Raw genomic sequence first — 20,633 nt, 5'->3', positions numbered from 1 at the left:
TACTGTTTATTATATACAGCTTATTCGGTTTTACATACGAGGTTTGGGAAGATTATACTTACATATGTTGTGAAGCACTTCAATACTGTCTGCCCAGATTCCTTTCGGATTTGGAAATTAGCTTCACCATCTCAGCATTGTAGTGCCGACACCTCTTTGCTTCACTGTTTGATGAAGAAATCGACATCGCTTTGCCTAGAGTTGAAAATGAAGAAAACAGAAGAATTATACCCTTCCAAATATTTGGTCAAAACCCCCTAATTATTTTCTTCCAATTTTGAAAAGGAATTGGATTTTATTATTTGGTCAAAACATATATGGAGTTTGAAGTTTGAATTCGCCTTTTTTGGTCATGACAATCCGTGAGCGGGAAATTCCAAAGTTGAATATTTTTTTTTATTTTAAACCCTAATGCATGAGCGGGAAAATAAAAGTATTGCTGTGAGAATTTTAATAATTTTTTTACCCTAAACACTCCACAAAAAATCCTAAACCGTAGTCTTAAAGGCGTTTATCAAATGAAAATATAAATAAGACTAAAATTAAAAGGAAAAGGGGCGTGTGGCGGCATGGGAATGAGCAGCGTGTCCTTTGGTCTGCAACTCCCCACTCAGCTCCCCCACTTGGCATTCCGTGTGTATTTTTTTCCAGAAAATCGTAAAAAATACATGAAAATTCAGAAAAAAGGGGGAAAATTCCTAAGTATGTATCGGGATGAATACTTCGTACTAAAAGTACAATAACGGATTTTGGTGTGAGGGAAAATTAAAATTGGGGAAAAAACCCTAGTGTTGGATGACGCAAATGAAAACACTAGTACACTTTTCAAACCCTAGACTCTTATTTGTTCGATCACATTAATTATGTATGGATATTTATATGACGCAGCCTTTTTCTGGGTATTTCATGGAAGGAAATGTCGTCACGAGTCCGAAGGGTTTTTTCCGGAATTTTTCCCCCTTCAATTCGATTTTTAAATGAATATTTAATTGAAAATGAATAACAAAAAATTTAAAAATGGGCGTGTGGCGGCATGGGAATGTGCTGCGTGTCGCTGAGGTCTGCAGCTCCCCACTCCGGCTCCGCCACTTGGCATTCCATGTGTATTTTATTACTTTCTTTTTTCTTCAGAAAATCGTAAAAAATACAGGAAAATTCAGAAAAAATGGGGGAAATTTCTTAAGTATGTATCGGGATGAATACTTCGTCAGGAGTTTTGACTTATACTTCCAAGGAATTTTTGGTTAAATATGCTATTTAAATCATTTTGTTAGTCAAAAGGGATTTCCGGATTATTGGATTGAAATTTTGTATTTTTGTTGTTGTTGCATAAGGGATTTCCGAATGTGAAGGGGAAAAACCCAACACTTATTTCCCCCCTTAAATTCGATATTTAAATCATTATGTTAGTGAAAATAGAATTTCGGATTTCTTTATTAAACTATTTTTTATCTTTCAAATATAGTTTAAAATGCAAGACAAATCAGGAAATGTGGGGAAATTGAAAACGTAATTAAAAGGATCACCAGAGTATCTTAGAAGATCAAGGATGGCTCGGACACAGTGCATTGAAAGGATAATCCCTCATGCATTGACAACACGCAACCTCCACGGCATTTTGGTGTCTGTCATCTTCAATGAATATTTAGCCGAGAATTGGAACCAGCAATTCCCCATTTGAACACATAGTCAAACCATAAGACCCAAAACCATCCAAAACATATGCACGCAAGCTACAAAGGTCTATGGAACACAAGCGTCTACAAACACTGTAGAAATTGGATCTTAAAGTGCAGATTACAAAAAGCAGACCTTCAAACTATAAACAGGACTTAAAACCACAAACGTCTACAAACACTGTACTTAAATTGGATCTTAAAAGTGCACCGATTACAAAAAGCAGACCTTCAAACCATAAACAGGACTTAAAACCACAAACGTCTACAACATTACCATAAACAGACCTTGAATTAAAAACATTAAACAGAAGGTAATCTTCCCCTGTAAATAAAAACAAACAAAACCCAAAACACACTTGAATACCCATATCATACCATGGATATTTAATTTATTAAATCCAACAGAGTCTCCCTACGGAGTTTGCACTGGGCGGTACAACTCCCTCTTCCATTCTGGGGTTCACAATAGTTCTAGGTAGCTCTTGTGTTAGAGTAGTATTATGCCTACAAGTCCCATGAAATACCACTCCGATTACCCTATAGTTACTTGAGGTGAAAAAATTTTCTGTCGGTAGTAAACTTTGCAAGAGTTGGAGGAGTCACCACGCCCGAAATAGTACACCTCATCAATCAATTCATAATTGATGCCTTGCATGCTTGCATGTCAATTTTCTTCGTTTTGCTTAGATGGCACAACAATTCCATTGCATCCTCTTTGCCCTCCGTAGGGTTCACCAGCCCTAGCAAGCCAACAATGTAGGAGGATTCCATATGCCCTGCCTTAGCCGCCACTCGAAAGTTGTTGACAGCCTCATCTTCTTTGAATATGAAGAATTGAGTTACAGCTTCTCTGTAAATGATTTCTGGATTGTTGTGTTCCTTGCACTTTTGCAAGAACTCAACAAGTTTCTCTTGATAAAACCCGTACCATTCAGGATGCCACTGACACTTCTCTATAGACACGGTTCACCAAACCTCAAGATCATTCAGACATTTGTTCAAATAACTTGCATGTTCCCGTCATGCTGTACAAATCTTCAGAGTAGTGCTTTGTAACAAAAAGCAGCACCTTAAACCATGCCAAGTCAGGATGTCCATTTGGGTTATTGGAGAGAGAGAGTGCAAAAGGTATATGGAGGAATAATGAACGGTGTGTCTGGAAAAATCAGGAAGAAAGGTATATATTGGAACGAACCGTCGTCACCTAAACTATGGATGAAGACAACATTGGGTTTAGATCATGTATTATTGGCTTCGTTTCCCAACCGGTGTGATTGAAAGGACAGTTTACACACCTCGATGATCCAGGTTTTGGCGACAAATTAGTCTTCTCGCGGCTCCATGTCTAGGTACACCTCGTGGGTGTTCGCATTTATGATACTACTAATCAACGTCAGCAGTCAAAAAATTAAATATACTTTTTATGATAAAGATTATGCAAATATCACATCGCTACTTATAGAGGTAAAATTCATTGCATTTGAACATGACCATGTGAATAATTTAACAGCCAAGTATGAAACAAAATATCATATCAACGCACCATTAACAGTACATAAAATGAAAGCAGTGTTTATGACATCACCAGTTATGAAGGTAATCTGAATTTAACATGAGCAAGTAAAGAAAATGAAAACAGTGTTTTATGACATCACCAATTATGAAGGTAATTTGAATTTAACATGAGCAAGTAAACAATTTCATCTTCAGAAATATGATACTGAATATGAACGCACCATTAACAGTAAAGAAAATGAAAACAGTGTTTTATGACATCACCAGTTATGAAGGTAATTTGAATTTAACATGAGCAAGTAAACAATTTCATCTTCTGAAATATGATACTAAATATGAACTCATATCACCAGTAAAGAAACAAAAAAATGTGCTTGTGGTACTTATAATGCAAATATCACATCACAAGTTGTGAAGGTAACTTACATTTGAACATGACCAAGTCAACAGTTTTATCTTCACAAATATGACGGTAAAGAAAATTAAAATATCGTATATGATACAAATCATGCAAATATGACATCACCAGTTCTCAAGGTAACTAAAGTTGCAGCTCCCCACTCAAAGTCAACATTGGCATTTTGGCGGGTAAAATGAAAATGGGGACTGCTCTATAAATACCAAAGTAAGAGTATTTTACCTCCCATTGCACCTCCACTTGCTCCAAACAAGCCTAAACTCAAAACGGGTTCCCCTACAAAAATCCCCCCCATATTTATAACAACTCCAGCAAAAAAATGCAAAACCTTTGTCGCAGAGGAATAATAAAGCTGAAGATGTTGCTGATGAAGCTGCGAAATCCATAAACTTTTCATCTAAGGACCACGATGATATAGCTCGGATCAGAAAGATGAGGTATGATGCGTTGATCATGGAAATCAAACGCTTGAAGATACGTCTAAGATGGTATCAAGAAACAATGGGGAATGAGAAAAAGAAAGCGAAATTCCACCTTGATCGATCAAATAATGAAAGTGAGGTTTGGCTTGCGAAATGAAAAGTTGTTGAAGGTTCAGATTACTTCAAATGAGTGCATGCAGATGAGGAAACGAAGCATGCAAAGGGTTTGACCTGTTCATGAGTTTGCAAGATGTGTTGTCCCAAGCTACAAGCTGGGACGGGATCGCCATGGAGTAAACTGTCCTTGGATAAAGTTCATTTTAGGGTTTTCAATATTTTGTTCGGAACAAATGTATGGTTCATTTTGAGTACGTTTTTTGGCATTTTGTGTGGGCTCTTGAAGGTGTAAAAACTGTGGTTTGAAGTGTTCATAGTTCTTAGGTAATGTATCCAACTGTAAGATGTGAAGGACAACTGTAAACAAATGGGGAAACTATTTTGAGTTTTTTAAGCGTACTTTTGTCTACATAAATTGTTGTGCTTTTATGAAGTTTGTTTATATTATTTTCTGATCACATATTTCTTTGTGTTATTTTATAACGCCTAAAAGACATGGAATAGAAACAACAGAGGTGGATTTGTTGGTAATCTAGGTATTTATGTCGCATAGTAATCAAGTAATGGAGGGTTGGCTTTATCTCGTTCGTTTAGGGATGACAATGGGTTGAATCGGGGGTGGGTATGCCATTTCCATGGCCTGCCCCATTAGGGAAGAAAAACCTAATTATATAACAACTATGTTGAAAAGAAAAAAGAGTAGTAAGACAACATAATGAATATATAGAATACATACTTAGAAGACAATATAACATTGTTTATATATATATGTTGGAAGTTAACTAAATAAATAAGTATTGTGGCTTAAGATTTGTATACAATATAATCTACTAATATAAAATATAAAACTTAGTCAATACTTTGTATGTTCATAGCATATTTATATATGAGGTAAATGCTCTTGTGTGTTTCCATTTTGGGTCATTTGAATAAAATAATGCAGCTATGCAGAAAAATATATTAGTAAATACAGTGTTGAATAAATTTATTTGGAAGTCTGTTTTTGTTTCCCCATTTTTTAAGTAATTGGTGAGTTTTGAGGTTTGAGCATTTATTTGATCACTTATATGGTAGCTAATTATGTTCGTAATTTGGCATTTTAGAGGTTTGCTTATTGGTTTCAAATATATAATTTTAGCAATGAAATAACAAGAACTATATTGTGTCTATCAATTGAAAGGAGAAAATATAGAAATATTTTTCCGAACAATTATAAATGAAGCAAATGAAACTGAAACTTGTGTTCTTATAAATTAGATAATGAACACTAAGGAAGTATACTTCTAATTTTTGCAAAATATAATGTTACGGTTCAAAGGAAAACAAGTTATCACCATATTCCAACGATGGAGTGTTCACTCTGTATTGTCACATCAGATGAAATTAAGTACGAAATTGAGTTTTCATAATCACTTTGGATGATTTATAGCTTCCCCCAGTTTTGTAATGGCACAAGGAGCTGGAAGCAATTTTCCGATTTTTATCCTATTTATTACCATTTTTTAAATAATTTTGCATTACAAAATTTAAAACATAAAGAAATAACACACATGGTGATAGCTAACCGAATCCCCCTCCAGTAGGTGCACACTGTACGCAGAGGCCATTGCCCATTGCCACATCCTTCCTTTCCGTGTGAATTTAAATGAATATTGCTATTTTCTTACAAAATTCATAACTAAATATACAAAAATCGGGAAAAAAATTCGTAAATTGCTACGAACTCATTCAAACTTGATAAATCTTAATTCAAGTGCGTGCTAACATTTTTACTAATCATGTGAGGCTCCTGTGATTAACTAAATCAATTACTCTAATTACTTTAAAAATTAAAAAAGAATTAAAGTGATGGGACAAAAGGAGAAAAACCAAAATGGAAAACTTTCGGACATAATATATAAACGTTGTTTTATGCCTATGGGATACTCATGCCTTACATCTCTCTTTTCTTCTTTCCAATCGTCTTTTTTGCATACAAACCTTCAACCGAATCCCCCAATCTGACAATTTTCCAACATGTCCACAGTTCAGCGCCGAATCGGGGACTTCGATAGCTCATGGGAATATGCCCCGATTATCCAAGGTCCCCTCCACCACCGCTGCCTCTTCCAACCTCCTAAGCAAGTGAGGGGGACTCCGCTGATCCCGCTGTGGAAATATATGATATGAAGAACAAACTGGAACACAACTCTTCCTTTGTCTATTATTGGACTCAAAAGTGTGTCAGAGCTGAGCAGAAGTTGGCTTATTTGACTCGGCAAGTTAACAAACCCGTTCTGAAAAGAGAAGTAGAGAATTCGTGCCCAAAGAAGAAAGCACACAACAGAGGATTTGCATATGACAGAGGAGGATGCTACGTATGAATCTTTGAGCATCCACAAAGGAGGAGACAACCAAGGCCAGACAATGTATGTGGCTTTCAACGAAGGTTTTGAGAAATTCCTACGGTTCGCTGCAGATGTGTACAAAGATATTGGTGGGATGCCATAACCCGTCGCTGCAAAGGAAATCATCTCGATGGTGCACACCCAACAAAGCAAGGCCACCAACCACAAAGGCAACGATAATGACTGCTGATAGCCATATCGCTCTGTAGGCAATCCCTTAGCAGTTGTTTGTTTTTGTTAATGCCCGATCTGGGTTAGTGCTTAAATGTGAATGCCCGATCTGGGTTACTGTTTTAATGTTAATGCCCGATCTTGGTTACGTGCGCTTATTATTTCGTTTACACTGCTATCAAACCTAGAGTTCACAATCACAGTTCGATCACTAACTTCCGGATTAGAAGCGTTCATTTCATAATAGTGCTCACAATTTTTTGTTTAATTCATTGTCGATTGGAGACAATTTGTTTCAAGATTCTCGACAGATATTCGTTGGTTGATACTTTACAGAGACATAGTGATTGTTTCAAGATTCTCTTACTGACACATAGTCATGGTTTCAACATTCCCTTGGATATTTTCATATTCATTGCAACCATTGCAAATTTGTGTAGAAAACCACTTGCATGATTCCCCCAAACTCATTCTCCTTCAAACAAGGGCTTCAGGTTCTGAAAATCCCAAAGCCCCAGAGGACATCTGGGACATCCACCTTCAACAAAAGATTTTTCCAGCAACTCAAGGTTACACATTAAAAGTATGGTGCCGTTCACGACCAAACACTACACGAAAACATGCCTTTTGTGAAGAGGGGTAGTCATCACTGAAACATGGAATTTCATCACAGTTGAGTACATGTGACGCAATTTTAGCGTCACACTTTAAATCACCTATACCGCGTCACCTATTCTCCCACGTGACGCTTTCTCTCTTCGTCACATATATACAATATATGTGACACATACCGCGTCACTATATGTTGGATTATGTGGTTGTCCATTAGTCACTTCCTACGGTTATTAGTGATGCGTGATTTGGGTCACGGTTTAGCGGCATATGTGAGGAGCAATTCCTGGACGATGTGACCCTTTAGGCGTCACATATTTATGGTCATTCCTATACAATACGTGACCCTTTAGGCGTCACATATTTATGTAGTGTGTGATGACGCACACATCACATATTTTTTTTTTAATGTCTGACGATGCACACGTCACATAATTTTGTAGTATGTGACGATGTATACATAAGATGTCTTTTTAACTGTGACGATGTTAGCGTCACATATTTCTTCAGATTGTGATGAGGTCTGTGTCACACATATTCCATACCAAGGTACCTAATTATGAATAATATGTGCAAATCCAATCACAATTCTCTATTCTTATCTTTTTCAATGTATAACATAAAAATATATAATCGCATTTCCATTAATAAAAGCAGGTAATTACATTGTACGTTCCAAAATAAAGATCCCAAATTAAGTCTAGACTTTGTACAAACAAAAGTAAGTCTAGAGCAAGTGTGTTCCAAAATAAAGATCCCAAACTAATTCTAGACTTTGTACAACCAAAAGTAAGTCTAGAGAGTAAGTGTGTTCCAAAATAAAGATCCCAAACTAATTCTAGACTTTGCACAACCAAAAGTAAGTCTAGAGAGCAAGTGTATGTTCCATATGGATATAATCCCTAAATCAGTTCTCATCAAGATTGTGGTTTGCTAGTTCATCATAATAGTCATTATCAGAATGGACACCATTACTACCTCTTGAGCTGGTGCTGGTCTGGCCATGAGATGCAGTCAAAACAGACCTTAATTGGGCTCTCAAATCTTCATTCTCCTTTTGCAAAGTGACGAAATTAGTTGATAGCATCATAAGATGATCATAAATTTCACTCAACTCAGAACTTGAAGCCATTGAAGAAGGAGTGGATGAGCTAGAGGTCTCCATGCGAGGAAAAACACCTACACCCCCGAGCTTCTCACCCATGATTCCAAACTCAGCATCTAATAGCACTTGTATAGAATCAAACCTGCATTGAAGTGAAAAAAAATATGAATTTTAATCTCTAGAATCCCCCACTTAAGTTTTTATTTTTTAGTAGACTTAATTTGTATGACTTGTCTGAAATCTTGCTTTTTTGATGTTAATGAATTTTGCTTGGGAAATAAGATTTACCATGCTAAGCACTAACCTAATTCCCACAAGCAAAACTGTTCATCTCAAGGCTAGGACTCAGGTTTACATCTGAAAACCAATTTCAAAGACATCTCAGACAAGGAAGAAAATTTCATAACAACGTAAATTCCTGTTAAATTCCTTGTTAAATTCTTGTTAAATTCGATTTTGATTTCTTGTTAAATTCCTGAACAAAGTAAAACAAAATCTAATTGAAGATGAAGTCTACATATTGCAACATTATAATAAACATGTTAAATAATACAAGTAGCTACGGGAGTCTTGTGAAAGCCAAACAATATAACCTACACCCTTGAATTATGCAGGGCTAGTCAATTGTTAGAGACAACCAGACAGGTAAACCAACTCTGGCATCAAAAAAGGAGTAAATTCCCAGGACAGTTGCAGCAGTATAATATGTGGAAATTATTGTTGCCAATAATTGCGAGAAGAGAGAATATTTTCGCAAAACAATGATGTTTACCTCTATAATGTGTTCCAATTCAAAAGTATTTGCATTGCTTTCTTGGTTCTCAATGTTCCAGCAAAACTGAAGGCAAAGTTTCATTATGCTGTCCAGTATCCTTGATAAAGAGCCAATGTCCAAGAAAGATTGTAGGAAATTTTTGAATTCCATGAGCATTATGCTGCAATAGAAATATTATTAATGAGTATCGGATTGGACATACATATAGTGCAAGCATGGCATGGAAAGAGAAGAGAAGGAATAATAATAATGTCAAGAGTGCACTCTGCCACTTGTGCATGTCACATTGAATATATTTGTTTCATGGGAAAGTTTATAATTAAGAAAAGAAAGAAAGGAGCAAAATTATTGCATCTGAAATGGAACTTTAATAAACTTGACTATTAATTTCTCTAAGTAGAAAAACAGATAATTAATTCAAAAAATGGTGAATGCAAAGTGCAAGGCAACAACCAACTAAACATATGACAACATTATTATATATCAAATTGAATACTTGGGATATATAAGCCAAAATCTACACCACTGTCATTGAACATAAGAGTATTAAGCACCGAAAAAAAATTGCCCAGATTCATAGAAGAGTCAAATTGTCAAAATACAAATGACAAAAGTCCTAGTCAATTGTAGAATTAATTCAGTCAATTGTCAAGATGAGAAATTGGTCACTAACAATATAATCAGGACAATTCATATCAGTCCCCTATTTTATCAAATCTGTGAGCTGCTGTGGAGTAGATATAGTCATTTTCTTTTTAATTTTTTTAGTTAAGATGACAGAGTTGTAGTTTGGTTTTGCTGTTAATGAGATTTGTATCAAGATGATGGTGGAATAGTAGTTCACCAAGTCTTTGTAACGCAAGGATGCATACAAGTGTGTTAGTTGAAATGAGATATAAAGTCATGTCTGCACTTACAGATAAGACATTCTTCAGCACAGATGCAAAATTTAACATCAGGTAGAGGGAGAACCTCGATAACATTGCTATAAATGGGTAACTTGATAGCAGAGGTATTGTGATAATCTGCATATGGGAATCATGTGCTGGAAAAAAAGAACCACAAAGGTAAAGAACAGTATAGGTCAGTAGGCATTACGTCGAAAGACATGTATCATGAAGAAAAAAAATGCAGAAGCTACAACAATGCAAAAGGACCAGGAGCTGAAAAATTACCCCTTCAATTGCTCAGCAGGAGCTGAAAAATTACCCCTTCAATGCGAGCAATCATTACAGGACCAAGAAGTCTTTCCACAAATGGGTATAGGGTGATTTGGAACACAAAAAGACCAAAATCTACAAGTTGATAAAATCATTGGCGATTATTGAGCATCTGTAGAGTTATTTACATAAATCAGAAATTAAAACTGTATCAAATGCTCTATCCTTTGAGTGAACTTATTGTCAAAATAAGTTATTCTACAATTCCTCATCTAGTCAAATTGTCAAAATACAATTTCTCATATTTGGCCATGTTCAGATTCCAAATTAAAGCATGAATCAAAACAACACAAATCAGAAAGTAAAAGAAACTTACCTCGAACAGAACGAAAACTAGCAAAATTGACCAAGAGCACTGCAACACCCAGAAGAAATTTCTATTTTACCTCAAATATATAGAAAAAGCCAACGAAAATATATCAAATAACAATCAACAATTGAACAGGGAAATAACAATTAACAATTTAACAATCAATGAAGAAATTTCTATTTACCTGTGGGTTTTTTAGAGTGGGGGTCAAGGGGATGAAAGATTACAAGTGGAAGGTGGACTTAATTAGATGTGGTCATTGTCAAGGGAATATATTGAAATGAGAGTTTGTTGGTGATTGAATGTGGGAGACAATGGGCCACCCGAAGAGGGAGACAGAGGGAGAAAGAGAGAGCGAGAGAAAGAGAGAGAGAGGAAGATGAGTGGTCGTCGTCGCCGGAGAGGAGTGGTCGTCGTCTCCAATGGATTGTGGATGAGAGCACAGCTAGCGATGACGATGAAGGGACTGAAGCTTTGATTAGGTTGAATGAAGCGTTGGGTTTTTTCTTTGTTTTTTTTTCTTTTTCTTTTTCTTTTGGGCCATAAGTGACGCTGCCAATCTTCACCCAATAAAATTTCTGAGCCCCACTTTCATGCTCTGTGACGAATGTACATCATTCGTCACATTTAGTAAAAAAATTGGGCGCTAAGATTTCCTGCTATTTAATATGTGATGACACCGAAATTATAATGTGACGAACATGGAGCGAAAATTTTGTTACATCCCTTTAAGACGTTTAGGTGATGACTAGCAAAATTTTCTCACTTATACAAGCCAAATGTGATGGAATTTTCAGCGCCACATAAAAGTTGGTCACAGAAGGCAAAAAAGATGTAAATAGATATCAATAAATGTTAAAACTCCGGGACCATAAATGAAATCAAACTCTTCCAGATAGTTATGTGTTTAATAAACCATAGTTCAATATCAATGGACATAAGATATTTACCTAAGATTCACTAACGCTTCCAGATACTTTCAAAAACAATATAAATAAGTATCAATAAGTGTTCAAACTCTGGGACCATACATGAAATCAAACTCTCGCATAAATGACTCTATCATAGTAGGTTCACTGTCCTGCGTGCTCTGAGTGGGCTGCAAATTCTCACCAACTGGACCACCAAGTTCTGTGTCGATAGATGAAGAGCTGCCACATCGGAAAAAAATAATAATAATAAACATCAACAACATAAATTTCAAAGCACAATATAACACATATTCACTTACGGGCTGACAAGTTTTGGACAACTCCGTCTATCATGATCAGTCTTCCTACATTCAGTGCACCGACGCTTATGTCGTTGCGCTGCCTTCTCTTTTTCTCCTTTAACTCTTTTCACACGCCCTTTTACTTTCACTCGATGTGGATCTTTGATTATGAGTTGGGGATAACTAGTTCAGACATCTCCATTGGGTTCTTCGACATGAGCTCTTGATGACACCAACCTTGTAAGCTTCCCATGAATGTCCTCAAAAGATTTTTCCAGCAACTCAAAACCTTCATCACACAACAAAGCCGAATCAATCAAATCACTTGCAACTTTGCAAACTTTCGATCTCTTAACCAAAAGCAAATCATCAAAGCAATTCTTAACTTCTTTGTGATTCTTATCATATATTACACCGCTTTTCACACTTTGAAGCCATCGTTTCAATATGTACTTGTTTGGCAAGTATTCAACCTACTTCATTCTTAAGAATGCTAGGATGTGCCGGCACGGAATACCCCAAAATTCAAATCCTTTGCAGCTGCAATAAGCTTTATCGACATCTTTATCATGCACAAGCTCCTTCATTTGTGTCACCCCCAGATTTACCCGCTCACTTATTTTGTATCTGCACTGCGTCTCATCTTGCTCTACAAGTTCGAACAAACATAAAAGACTTTTGAAGTCTTCCCTCTCAAACATTTCCAGAATTTCCCGTGTAAATGCGTCCCATTTGATGTTGCATTGGTGTTTGAAATGGCAGTGGAGGTTTTTCATTGTTATCAACATGATCAACCATTAACTCCTTGTGTCTTTGTGAAGCAAGAGCTCTCTCAAAACGTACAATGAATTCCATCAATGTGTTTTTCCGGTTAATATATTGTTTGAAAAATGAATGACAGCTTTCAGATCATTGACTACTTGACATCCCAGCCAAAAACACATGTTTTACATATGATGGAACCCAATTCTCCCGCATAGCATGAATTGAGCTCAGCCACGCATGGTCTTGCAGCCCATTGTTTGTGATGATTTCCTCCCATTTCGCATCAAATTCTTCTTTTTTGTCCATACCCCATTTGCATTTGCACATTTTCGAAAAACATTCTCCAATGCCGGGTTTCTCTGTAATCTTATTCAAGATATGCCATATGCAATATCTATAGAATGTTGTCGGGAGAATTACAACAATTGCCTTTGACATGGCTGCATCTTGATCAATGATGATCATTTTGGGTGGCTCACCCAGCATGGCTTTCTTGAATTCCTCTAACAACCATACAAATGAATCCTTGGTTTCGCTAGTTAGGAATGCACAACCAAACAACACTGTCTGCCGATGGTTATTAACGCCTAACAAAGGCTCAAAGACCATCCCATAGCGGTTCGTGTTGAACATCGTACCAAATACCACCACATCTCCTAAAAAACCTATAAGCTCGTCTTGATCTTGCATTTGACCAGAAAACATTACCCATCCTTCCTTCCGAATCTACCTCCATCTTGAAATAAAAGGATTCATTCTTTTCTTGCATAACCATAAAATGCTCCTTAAGCATGCATCATGGCCAATCACCTCTCCACACACGTCCCTTAGATAATTATAGATATCTCTCTTAACAAACCCAACATTTTCCAATCCCCCTACTTGCACCTCAAGAAGGCTTAACTGTTTATGTACCGGAATATTAACTTTGCTCATATCTGCACTACAGACCTTTGTAGACTCTGTTAAGTTACGGTGAGATCTCAATAGAAGAACTTTATCAACTGTGGTCATGTCATGGTTGTGTACCTCATTGAATCCTACAACAATGTACTTATTCTTGTCTTTCACCTTCAATATCGCAAGTTTAGCCTTGCAACCAGTTCGAGTACAACCTCGCTGTCTTCTCTTATGACTAACAGTGCTTGTCGACGTATACCCCTGTTTACAACATACATATTCCTTCCTTGTTACCTCTCATGTCAGTGTGCACGTCCTCGTTGTAGAACACCGAATGCCGAATCCGGCTTCCGCAGCATACATATTATAGAAATTAAACACATTGTACAACAATCAAATTCAAGTCCCAATTTTGGTTTCAACTCCGACCTTACTTCCGGTGTCACTTGTCCTTCACAATCCATTTCACAGTTCTTGCAATTTAACCCTGAATTCACCACCATCATACCAACATTGGCACATGCTTTCAAAGAGCTTTAAAATATATATATTAACTAACATATGACATGAAAATGATTCCCTGGTGAAATATTAAAGACTTACATACAAACTAATGTAACTCATGATTATGCCCAATAATAAACTTGACAAATACAGTATAAAGAGCTTCAAAATATATATATCAACTAACATATGATATGAAAATGACTCTCTGGTGAAATATTAAAGATCAACATACAAAATGATGTAACTCATGCTTATGCCCAATAATAAACTTGACAAATATAGTATAAAGAGCTTTAAAATATATACGTTAACTAACATATCATATGAAAATGATTCTCTGGTGAAATATTAAAGACCTACATACAAACTAATGTAATTCATGCTTATGCCCAATAATAAGCTTGACAAATACAGTATATCACTTACCTCTTGAGTCATTGTCAACCCATGTTTATCTGGACATCAACCCCACACACTTTTCTTCTTCCTCAACCCTTGTTTCGATCGTGCTCAACGATTTCAAAACCAAGAGAACAGTACAACGGTCGTGGTCACTAGTTTCCAACTCAAGACGTTGCTCAAGGATTGATGAATGTTCTTTCCAACTCAAGACGTTGCTCAAGGATTGACGAATGTTTCGACTAGAAAGACCGAATGTTCTGACCAGAAAGACCGAACCACAAAGATGATAATATAAAATACACGAACACTTTCTTTCGCCTCAATGAGAAACCCAGAAAAATGAGGATTATACTTCTGTGCTCTTCCTGGAATAGAATAAGGAATAACCGGGGTGCTCTCTCTTCATTGTTATTGGCCTTGCTAAATCAAAGCTGATAAAAAAAATTGGCCACATAGTTGAACAAACTGAACAGTTGGATTGGAGGGGACGTCTGTTTTGGACTCTAAGTTTTGGAGGGAGGAGAGAGAAGAAGGCCTCGTTATAATACAACACTTACACTTACAATTGCTTTTGATGCAGCCGTTAGATTAGATCTAACGGTGTTCTCACGTAACGTTTGCACATAAGCGTTCTCACTTGATCCAAACCGAGTTCCTATAAGGGTGTCCATAAAAAATATATATATAATTCTTGTTAACCCAAGAGTTGCCCATGCTGGACCATCTTTATTCAATCTTGATGGGCTTGAGAGACGTCGAGCCTATGCGTGGCCAGGCTAGTACTACCATGGCAAGGAAAGCGTCCTTTGCTAGTGCATGACATGAAAAGGAGGTGCACATGTCCCATTCCCACATATATCCAAGGAGTAGCTTTGTCTGGTTCACCCATCATATTCAACACATAAATTTTGCATTGATACACAGCTACAACACATGCCCTGAAGATTTTATTTCGATTGACTAGTACAGTTATGGAAACCATCATATTCTGATGCGAATATCTCTTAAGCGTCTTGACGATTCTACTATGTGTCATCATGCTTATAACATTCGTCTTTATGTTGTCATCCCTGGGTAGAACCTATGTATTGATAAGCGTATGCGAATCTTCGACTAAAACTAGCATGAAGAAATTAGTAGCCTCTGATATGAGTAATCAATTTGAATTTGAATTTTATCACCCGCTCTCTGTTGGTCGATATGAGATGTTACATTAATATTGTGCCCTATGAACTTTTTTTTTTTCATTTCATTTTTTTTTGTTGGAATATACATGATTAATTTTGAAGTCTTTAATAGTGTAGATGATGAAATTAGTATTTAATCAATTTAAAATATGAAATTTATGATAATTAATTTATGAAGAGAAGACAATTTTATGAAGATCCCCTCTAACACATCTTATTCAACGCGTAAATTTTTCATTGATACATAGCTACAACACATGCCCTGAAGATTTTATTTCGATTGACTAGTACAGTTTTGGGAACCATCATATTCTGAGCGTCTTGAAGATTCTACTATGTGTCATCATGCTTATAACATTCTTCTTTGTGTTGTGGTCCCTGAAGTTAGGGGTAGAACCTATGTATTGATAAGCATACGCGAATCTTTGACTAAAACTAGCACGAAGAAATTAGTAGCCTCATGAGTAATCAATTTGAATTTGAATTTTATCACCCCCTCTCTGTTGGTTGATATAGGATGTTACATTAATATTGTGCCTTATGAATTGTTTTTTTTTTAATTTCATTTTTGTTGTTGGAATATACTTGATTAATTTTGAAGTCTTTAATAGTGTAGATGATGAAATTTGTATTTAATCAATTTAAAATATGAAATTTATGATAATTAATTTATGAAGAGAAGACAATTTTATGAAGATCCCCTCTAACACATCTTATTCAACGCGTAAATTTTTCATTGATACACAGCTACAACACATGCCTGAAGATTTTATTTCGATTGACTAGTACAGTTTTGGGAACCATCATATTCTGAGCGTCTTGAAGATTCTACTATGTGTCATCATGCTTATAACATTCTTCTTTGTGTTGTGGTCCCTGAAGTTAGGGGTAGAACCTATGTATTGATAAGCATACGCGAATCTTTGACTAAAACTAGCACGAAGAAATTAGTAGCCTCATGAGTAATCAATTTGAATTTGAATTTTATCACCCCCTCTCTGTTGGTTGATATAGGATGTTACATTAATATTGTGCCTTATGAACTGTTTTTATTTATTTCATTTTTGTTGTAGGAATATACTTGATTAATTTTGAAGTCTTTAATAGTGTAGATGATGAAATTTGTATTTAATCAATTTAAAATATGAAACTTATGATAATTAATTTATGAAGAGAAGACAATTTTATGAAGATCCCCTCTAACACATCTTATTCAACGTGTAAATTTTTCATTGATACACGGCTACAACACATGCCCTGAAGATTTTATTTCGATTGACTAGTACAGTTTTGGGAACCATCATATTCTGAGCGTCTTGAAGATTCTACTATGTGTCATCATGCTTATAACATTCTTCTTTGTGTTGTGGTCCCTGAAGTTAGGGGTAGAACCTATGTATTGATAAGCATACGCGAATCTTCGACTAAAACTAGCATGAAGAAATTAGTAGCCTCTGATATGAGTAATCAATTTGAATTTGAATTTTATCACCCGCTCTCTGTTGGTCGATATGAGATGTTACATTAATATTGTGCCCTATGAACTTTTTTTTTTTCATTTCATTTTTTTTTGTTGGAATATACATGATTAATTTTGAAGTCTTTAATAGTGTAGATGATGAAATTAGTATTTAATCAATTTAAAATATGAAATTTATGATAATTAATTTATGAAGAGAAGACAATTTTATGAAGACCCCCTCTAACACATTTTATTCAACGCGTAAATTTTGCATTGATACACGGCTACAACACATGCCCTAAAGATTTTATTTCGATTGACTAGTACAGTTTTGGGAACCATCGTATTCTGATGTGAATATCTCTTAAGCGTCTTGACGATTCTACTATGCGTCATCATGCTTATAACATTCGTCTTTGTGTTGTGGTCCCTGAAGTTTGGGGTAGAACCTATGTAAGCGTACGCGAATCTTCGACTAAAACTAGCACGAAGAAATTAGGAGCCTCTGATATGAGTAATCAATTTGAATTTAAATTTTATCACCCTCTCTCTGTTAGTCGATATGAGATGTTACATTAATATTGTGCCTTATGAACTTTTTTTTTTTTCATTTCATTTTTGTTGGAATATACATGATTAATTTTTAAGTCTTTAATAGTGTAGATGATGAAATTAGTATTTAATCAATTTAAAATATGAAATTTATGATAATTTATGAACAGAAGACAATTTTATAAAGACCCCCTCCAATGCGAAATCATGACTCATACGCCACCCATTAAGAAATAGACTAAAAAGAGTAAGGAATTAGGACCACAGAAAAAGCCTATAAATACAAACCTCATCAACTCAATAATCTCCGCCACTGTGGTTTTGACATGAGATTTTTATGATTTTTTGCATGGCTAAACGACAAACCCACCAGACCCATTTTCACCGCTTTCCCATTAAGAATAAGACTAAAAAGACTATGAAATTAGGACTACAGAAAAAGCCTATAAATACTGTTAGTATGAAATTCGTATTGACATTTCCTAGACTTTAGTATAGGGTGAAAATTAGTTTGTGAGGAATTGTTATTGAACGCTTTGTCACTACTCTTTCAACCCCACACTTCCGAGGCATGCCCTGACCATATGAGAATCTTGACCTCAGGTAAATCATGACATAATCACACATTCATTATAGGATTCCTAGTTGGAGTTATTTTCACTCAAGTATTTTTATGTTAATCTTATTTCTAATAAGATTAGATTTTATCTCTTGAGATTACTTTCCTAGTTCAACTCTATTTTAATTGAAGTTAAAATATTATCTTTTCCTATTGTGACTTTGCACGTTGCTTACCTCTTAGTTAATTTGGTTTAAAGAGAGAATCAAATCTCTTATTGATGAGAGGTTGTGGTGCAATAGGAAGTTTAATATTCGTGGCCTGTTGGGTTTCTCTCCCATAAAAGAGAACAAGTCTTGTATAAAAGATCATGTGCCATTCTTTTATTTGTAGAGCTTTTGAGATATTTGTTTTGAGCATATAGAATTCTAAGAAAAGCTGTTGTGCGTATATTTGAGATAAATCATCAAGTGTTCAATGTTTACTTGGTGATTTATCAAACACTAATCATTCATATTACATTCATATGCATGTCGGTGACTCATACGGTTGAGGCACCAAGACCGTGGTGGCGGTTTTCCTCCGGTGAGCTTGAAGCAATCGTGGCGATTGCGTTCAACATAAGGAGTGTCGAAGATCATCCCGTGTGAAGTTGAGTTCGAAGAAGTCGGTAAACATTATCTAGAATGTGTTTAGGATAAGTGTGTGAGTACTTCTTGTAATCATCATTCTATAGTGGATTTGTGTTGGACTGAGGAGTCCCGTGGATTTTCCCCAGAGGTGGGGTTTTACCACGTAAAATAATTCTCTGCGTGTTCTTTTATTTTATGCCCAGCACGTTACAGGATTGATAAGCCATATCAATCCTGCTACCGAAGTTTATTTTTATTTATTTGATTAGAATCTTAAATTGGCCTATTCACCCTCCTCTAGGCATTTTGAGTCATCCTGCAGGTATTTTCAATTGGCATCAGAGCAGGTTGCTGGACATACTCAGCAAGATCTAACATACCTTAGGATGGATCGTGCATCGGGCTCAATTGCACATCCACCATATTTCGATGGCAACAACTATGGCGCTTGGAAGGCCGAAATGAAGTCGTTTCTTTGGTCCTTAGATGAGCGTGTATGGAGCACAGTGGTTCATGGATTTCCTAAACCCACAAAGACGATCGGAAAAGGAGATGAAGAAACCACAGTCCTCAAAACTAGAGAGGAGTGGACCACTTTGCAAAGTCACACACACTAATAATCAAAAGGGGTTAAATGCTTTATTTACTGCTGTCTCTTCCGATCAATTTGAATATATATGTGCTTGTGATACTTCTAAGGAAGCTTGGGATATTTTGCAGGTTACTCATGAAGGAACAGATACTGTCAAGGAGCCAAGCTTCAAATGCACACTTTGAGTTTGTGACACTTATGATGGATGAGAATGAAACTTTTTCTGAATTTTATGCTAAACTTTGTGTAATTGTGAATGCTTGTTCAGGTTTAGGTGAAAAAATTCCAGAAGATAAAGTTGTGAAAAAGATTTTGAGATCCTTGCCTCAACGGTTTCAACCAAAGATCACGGCTATTGAAGAAATCCGTGACTTGAACACCTTGAAAGTTCAAGAACTCATAGGGTCCATTCAAACCTATGAGATGAAACATCTACCTCTTAAAAAGAGCAAAAATGTTGCGTTCAAGGTTGTGAATGAAGAAGATGATGGGCATTCAAATGAAGATTGCGGTGATGAGGAATTAACGATTCTCACAAGGCGATTCATGAACTTTCTCAAGAATCGGGATCCAAGAGTCGAGATTCAAAAGGTATAAATTCTAAAAATAGGTTTGTTAACTATACTGATGGTGGATCTAAATTTCGCAGAGTTAAATGAGCGAAAGAATCCAAGAGAAAAGGTCAAATGTTTCGAATGTGAAGGCTATGGACACATATCTTCGGAATGTGCCAACACCTTAAAGAAACAAAAGGATGGCAAGAATAATGCAATGCATACTACTTGGAGTGATAGTGAATCGGAATGCGAGAATGATGAAAAGACGGTTGCACTTATAACCACAGTTAGCTTGGATGAATCACGTGAGGATGATGATTGTAAAGGTATAAATATTGAGTTTATCATGAACAAATATGATGATTTGTTGGCTGCATCTCAGAAGCTCAATAAACAAAATAGTGAGCTCGTCAAAGAAGTTCTTTGCTTTGAAGCTGAAAATTGCAGGATTGCAAACGAGTTTCAATCCCCGATGCAGATTCCGAAAAGGTAAGTGCAGGTATGAACGAAAAATTGATGTTTTTGCAGAAAAAATTGACTGATCAGAATAAATTAATTGCTTCTCTAACTTCTG

The 20,633-nt window shown here is 36.0% G+C and overlaps 1 protein-coding gene and 1 long non-coding RNA gene across 8 annotated transcripts; both read right to left on the bottom strand.

The window, feature by feature from the left end:
- Positions 1-7,936: 7,936 nt before the first annotated feature.
- Positions 7,937-11,336, bottom strand: LOC148914907 (uncharacterized). Of its 7 annotated transcripts, XR_016122765.1 has the most exons (7): positions 10,916-11,336; positions 10,738-10,776; positions 10,377-10,533; positions 10,119-10,246; positions 9,199-9,361; positions 8,731-8,783; positions 7,937-8,568 (listed from the first exon to the last, which is right to left on the bottom strand). It is a non-coding gene; the product is annotated as an uncharacterized LOC148914907 (long non-coding RNA). The 7 variants fall into 7 exon arrangements; XR_016122764.1 differs by lacking the exon at positions 8,731-8,783 and having other exon boundaries at positions 10,738-10,807; positions 10,916-11,335; XR_016122761.1 differs by lacking the exon at positions 8,731-8,783 and having other exon boundaries at positions 10,738-10,798; positions 10,916-11,334.
- Positions 11,337-12,853: 1,517 nt separating this feature from the next.
- LOC148914906 (protein FAR1-RELATED SEQUENCE 5-like) lies at positions 12,854-13,342 on the bottom strand. The gene has a single exon (XM_089043334.1). It carries the CDS (start codon positions 13,340-13,342, stop codon positions 12,854-12,856), a length of 489 nt encoding a protein of 162 aa, XP_088899460.1.
- Between the last annotated feature and the right edge of the window lie 7,291 nt (positions 13,343-20,633).

Source organism: Prunus mume, linkage group LG8 (assembly GCF_029339155.1).
Source record: "Prunus mume cultivar Tortuosa linkage group LG8, ASM2933915v1, whole genome shotgun sequence".
Lineage (NCBI taxonomy): Eukaryota > Viridiplantae > Streptophyta > Magnoliopsida > Rosales > Rosaceae > Prunus > Prunus mume.
This window is presented reverse-complemented; position numbering and strand designations above follow the sequence as displayed.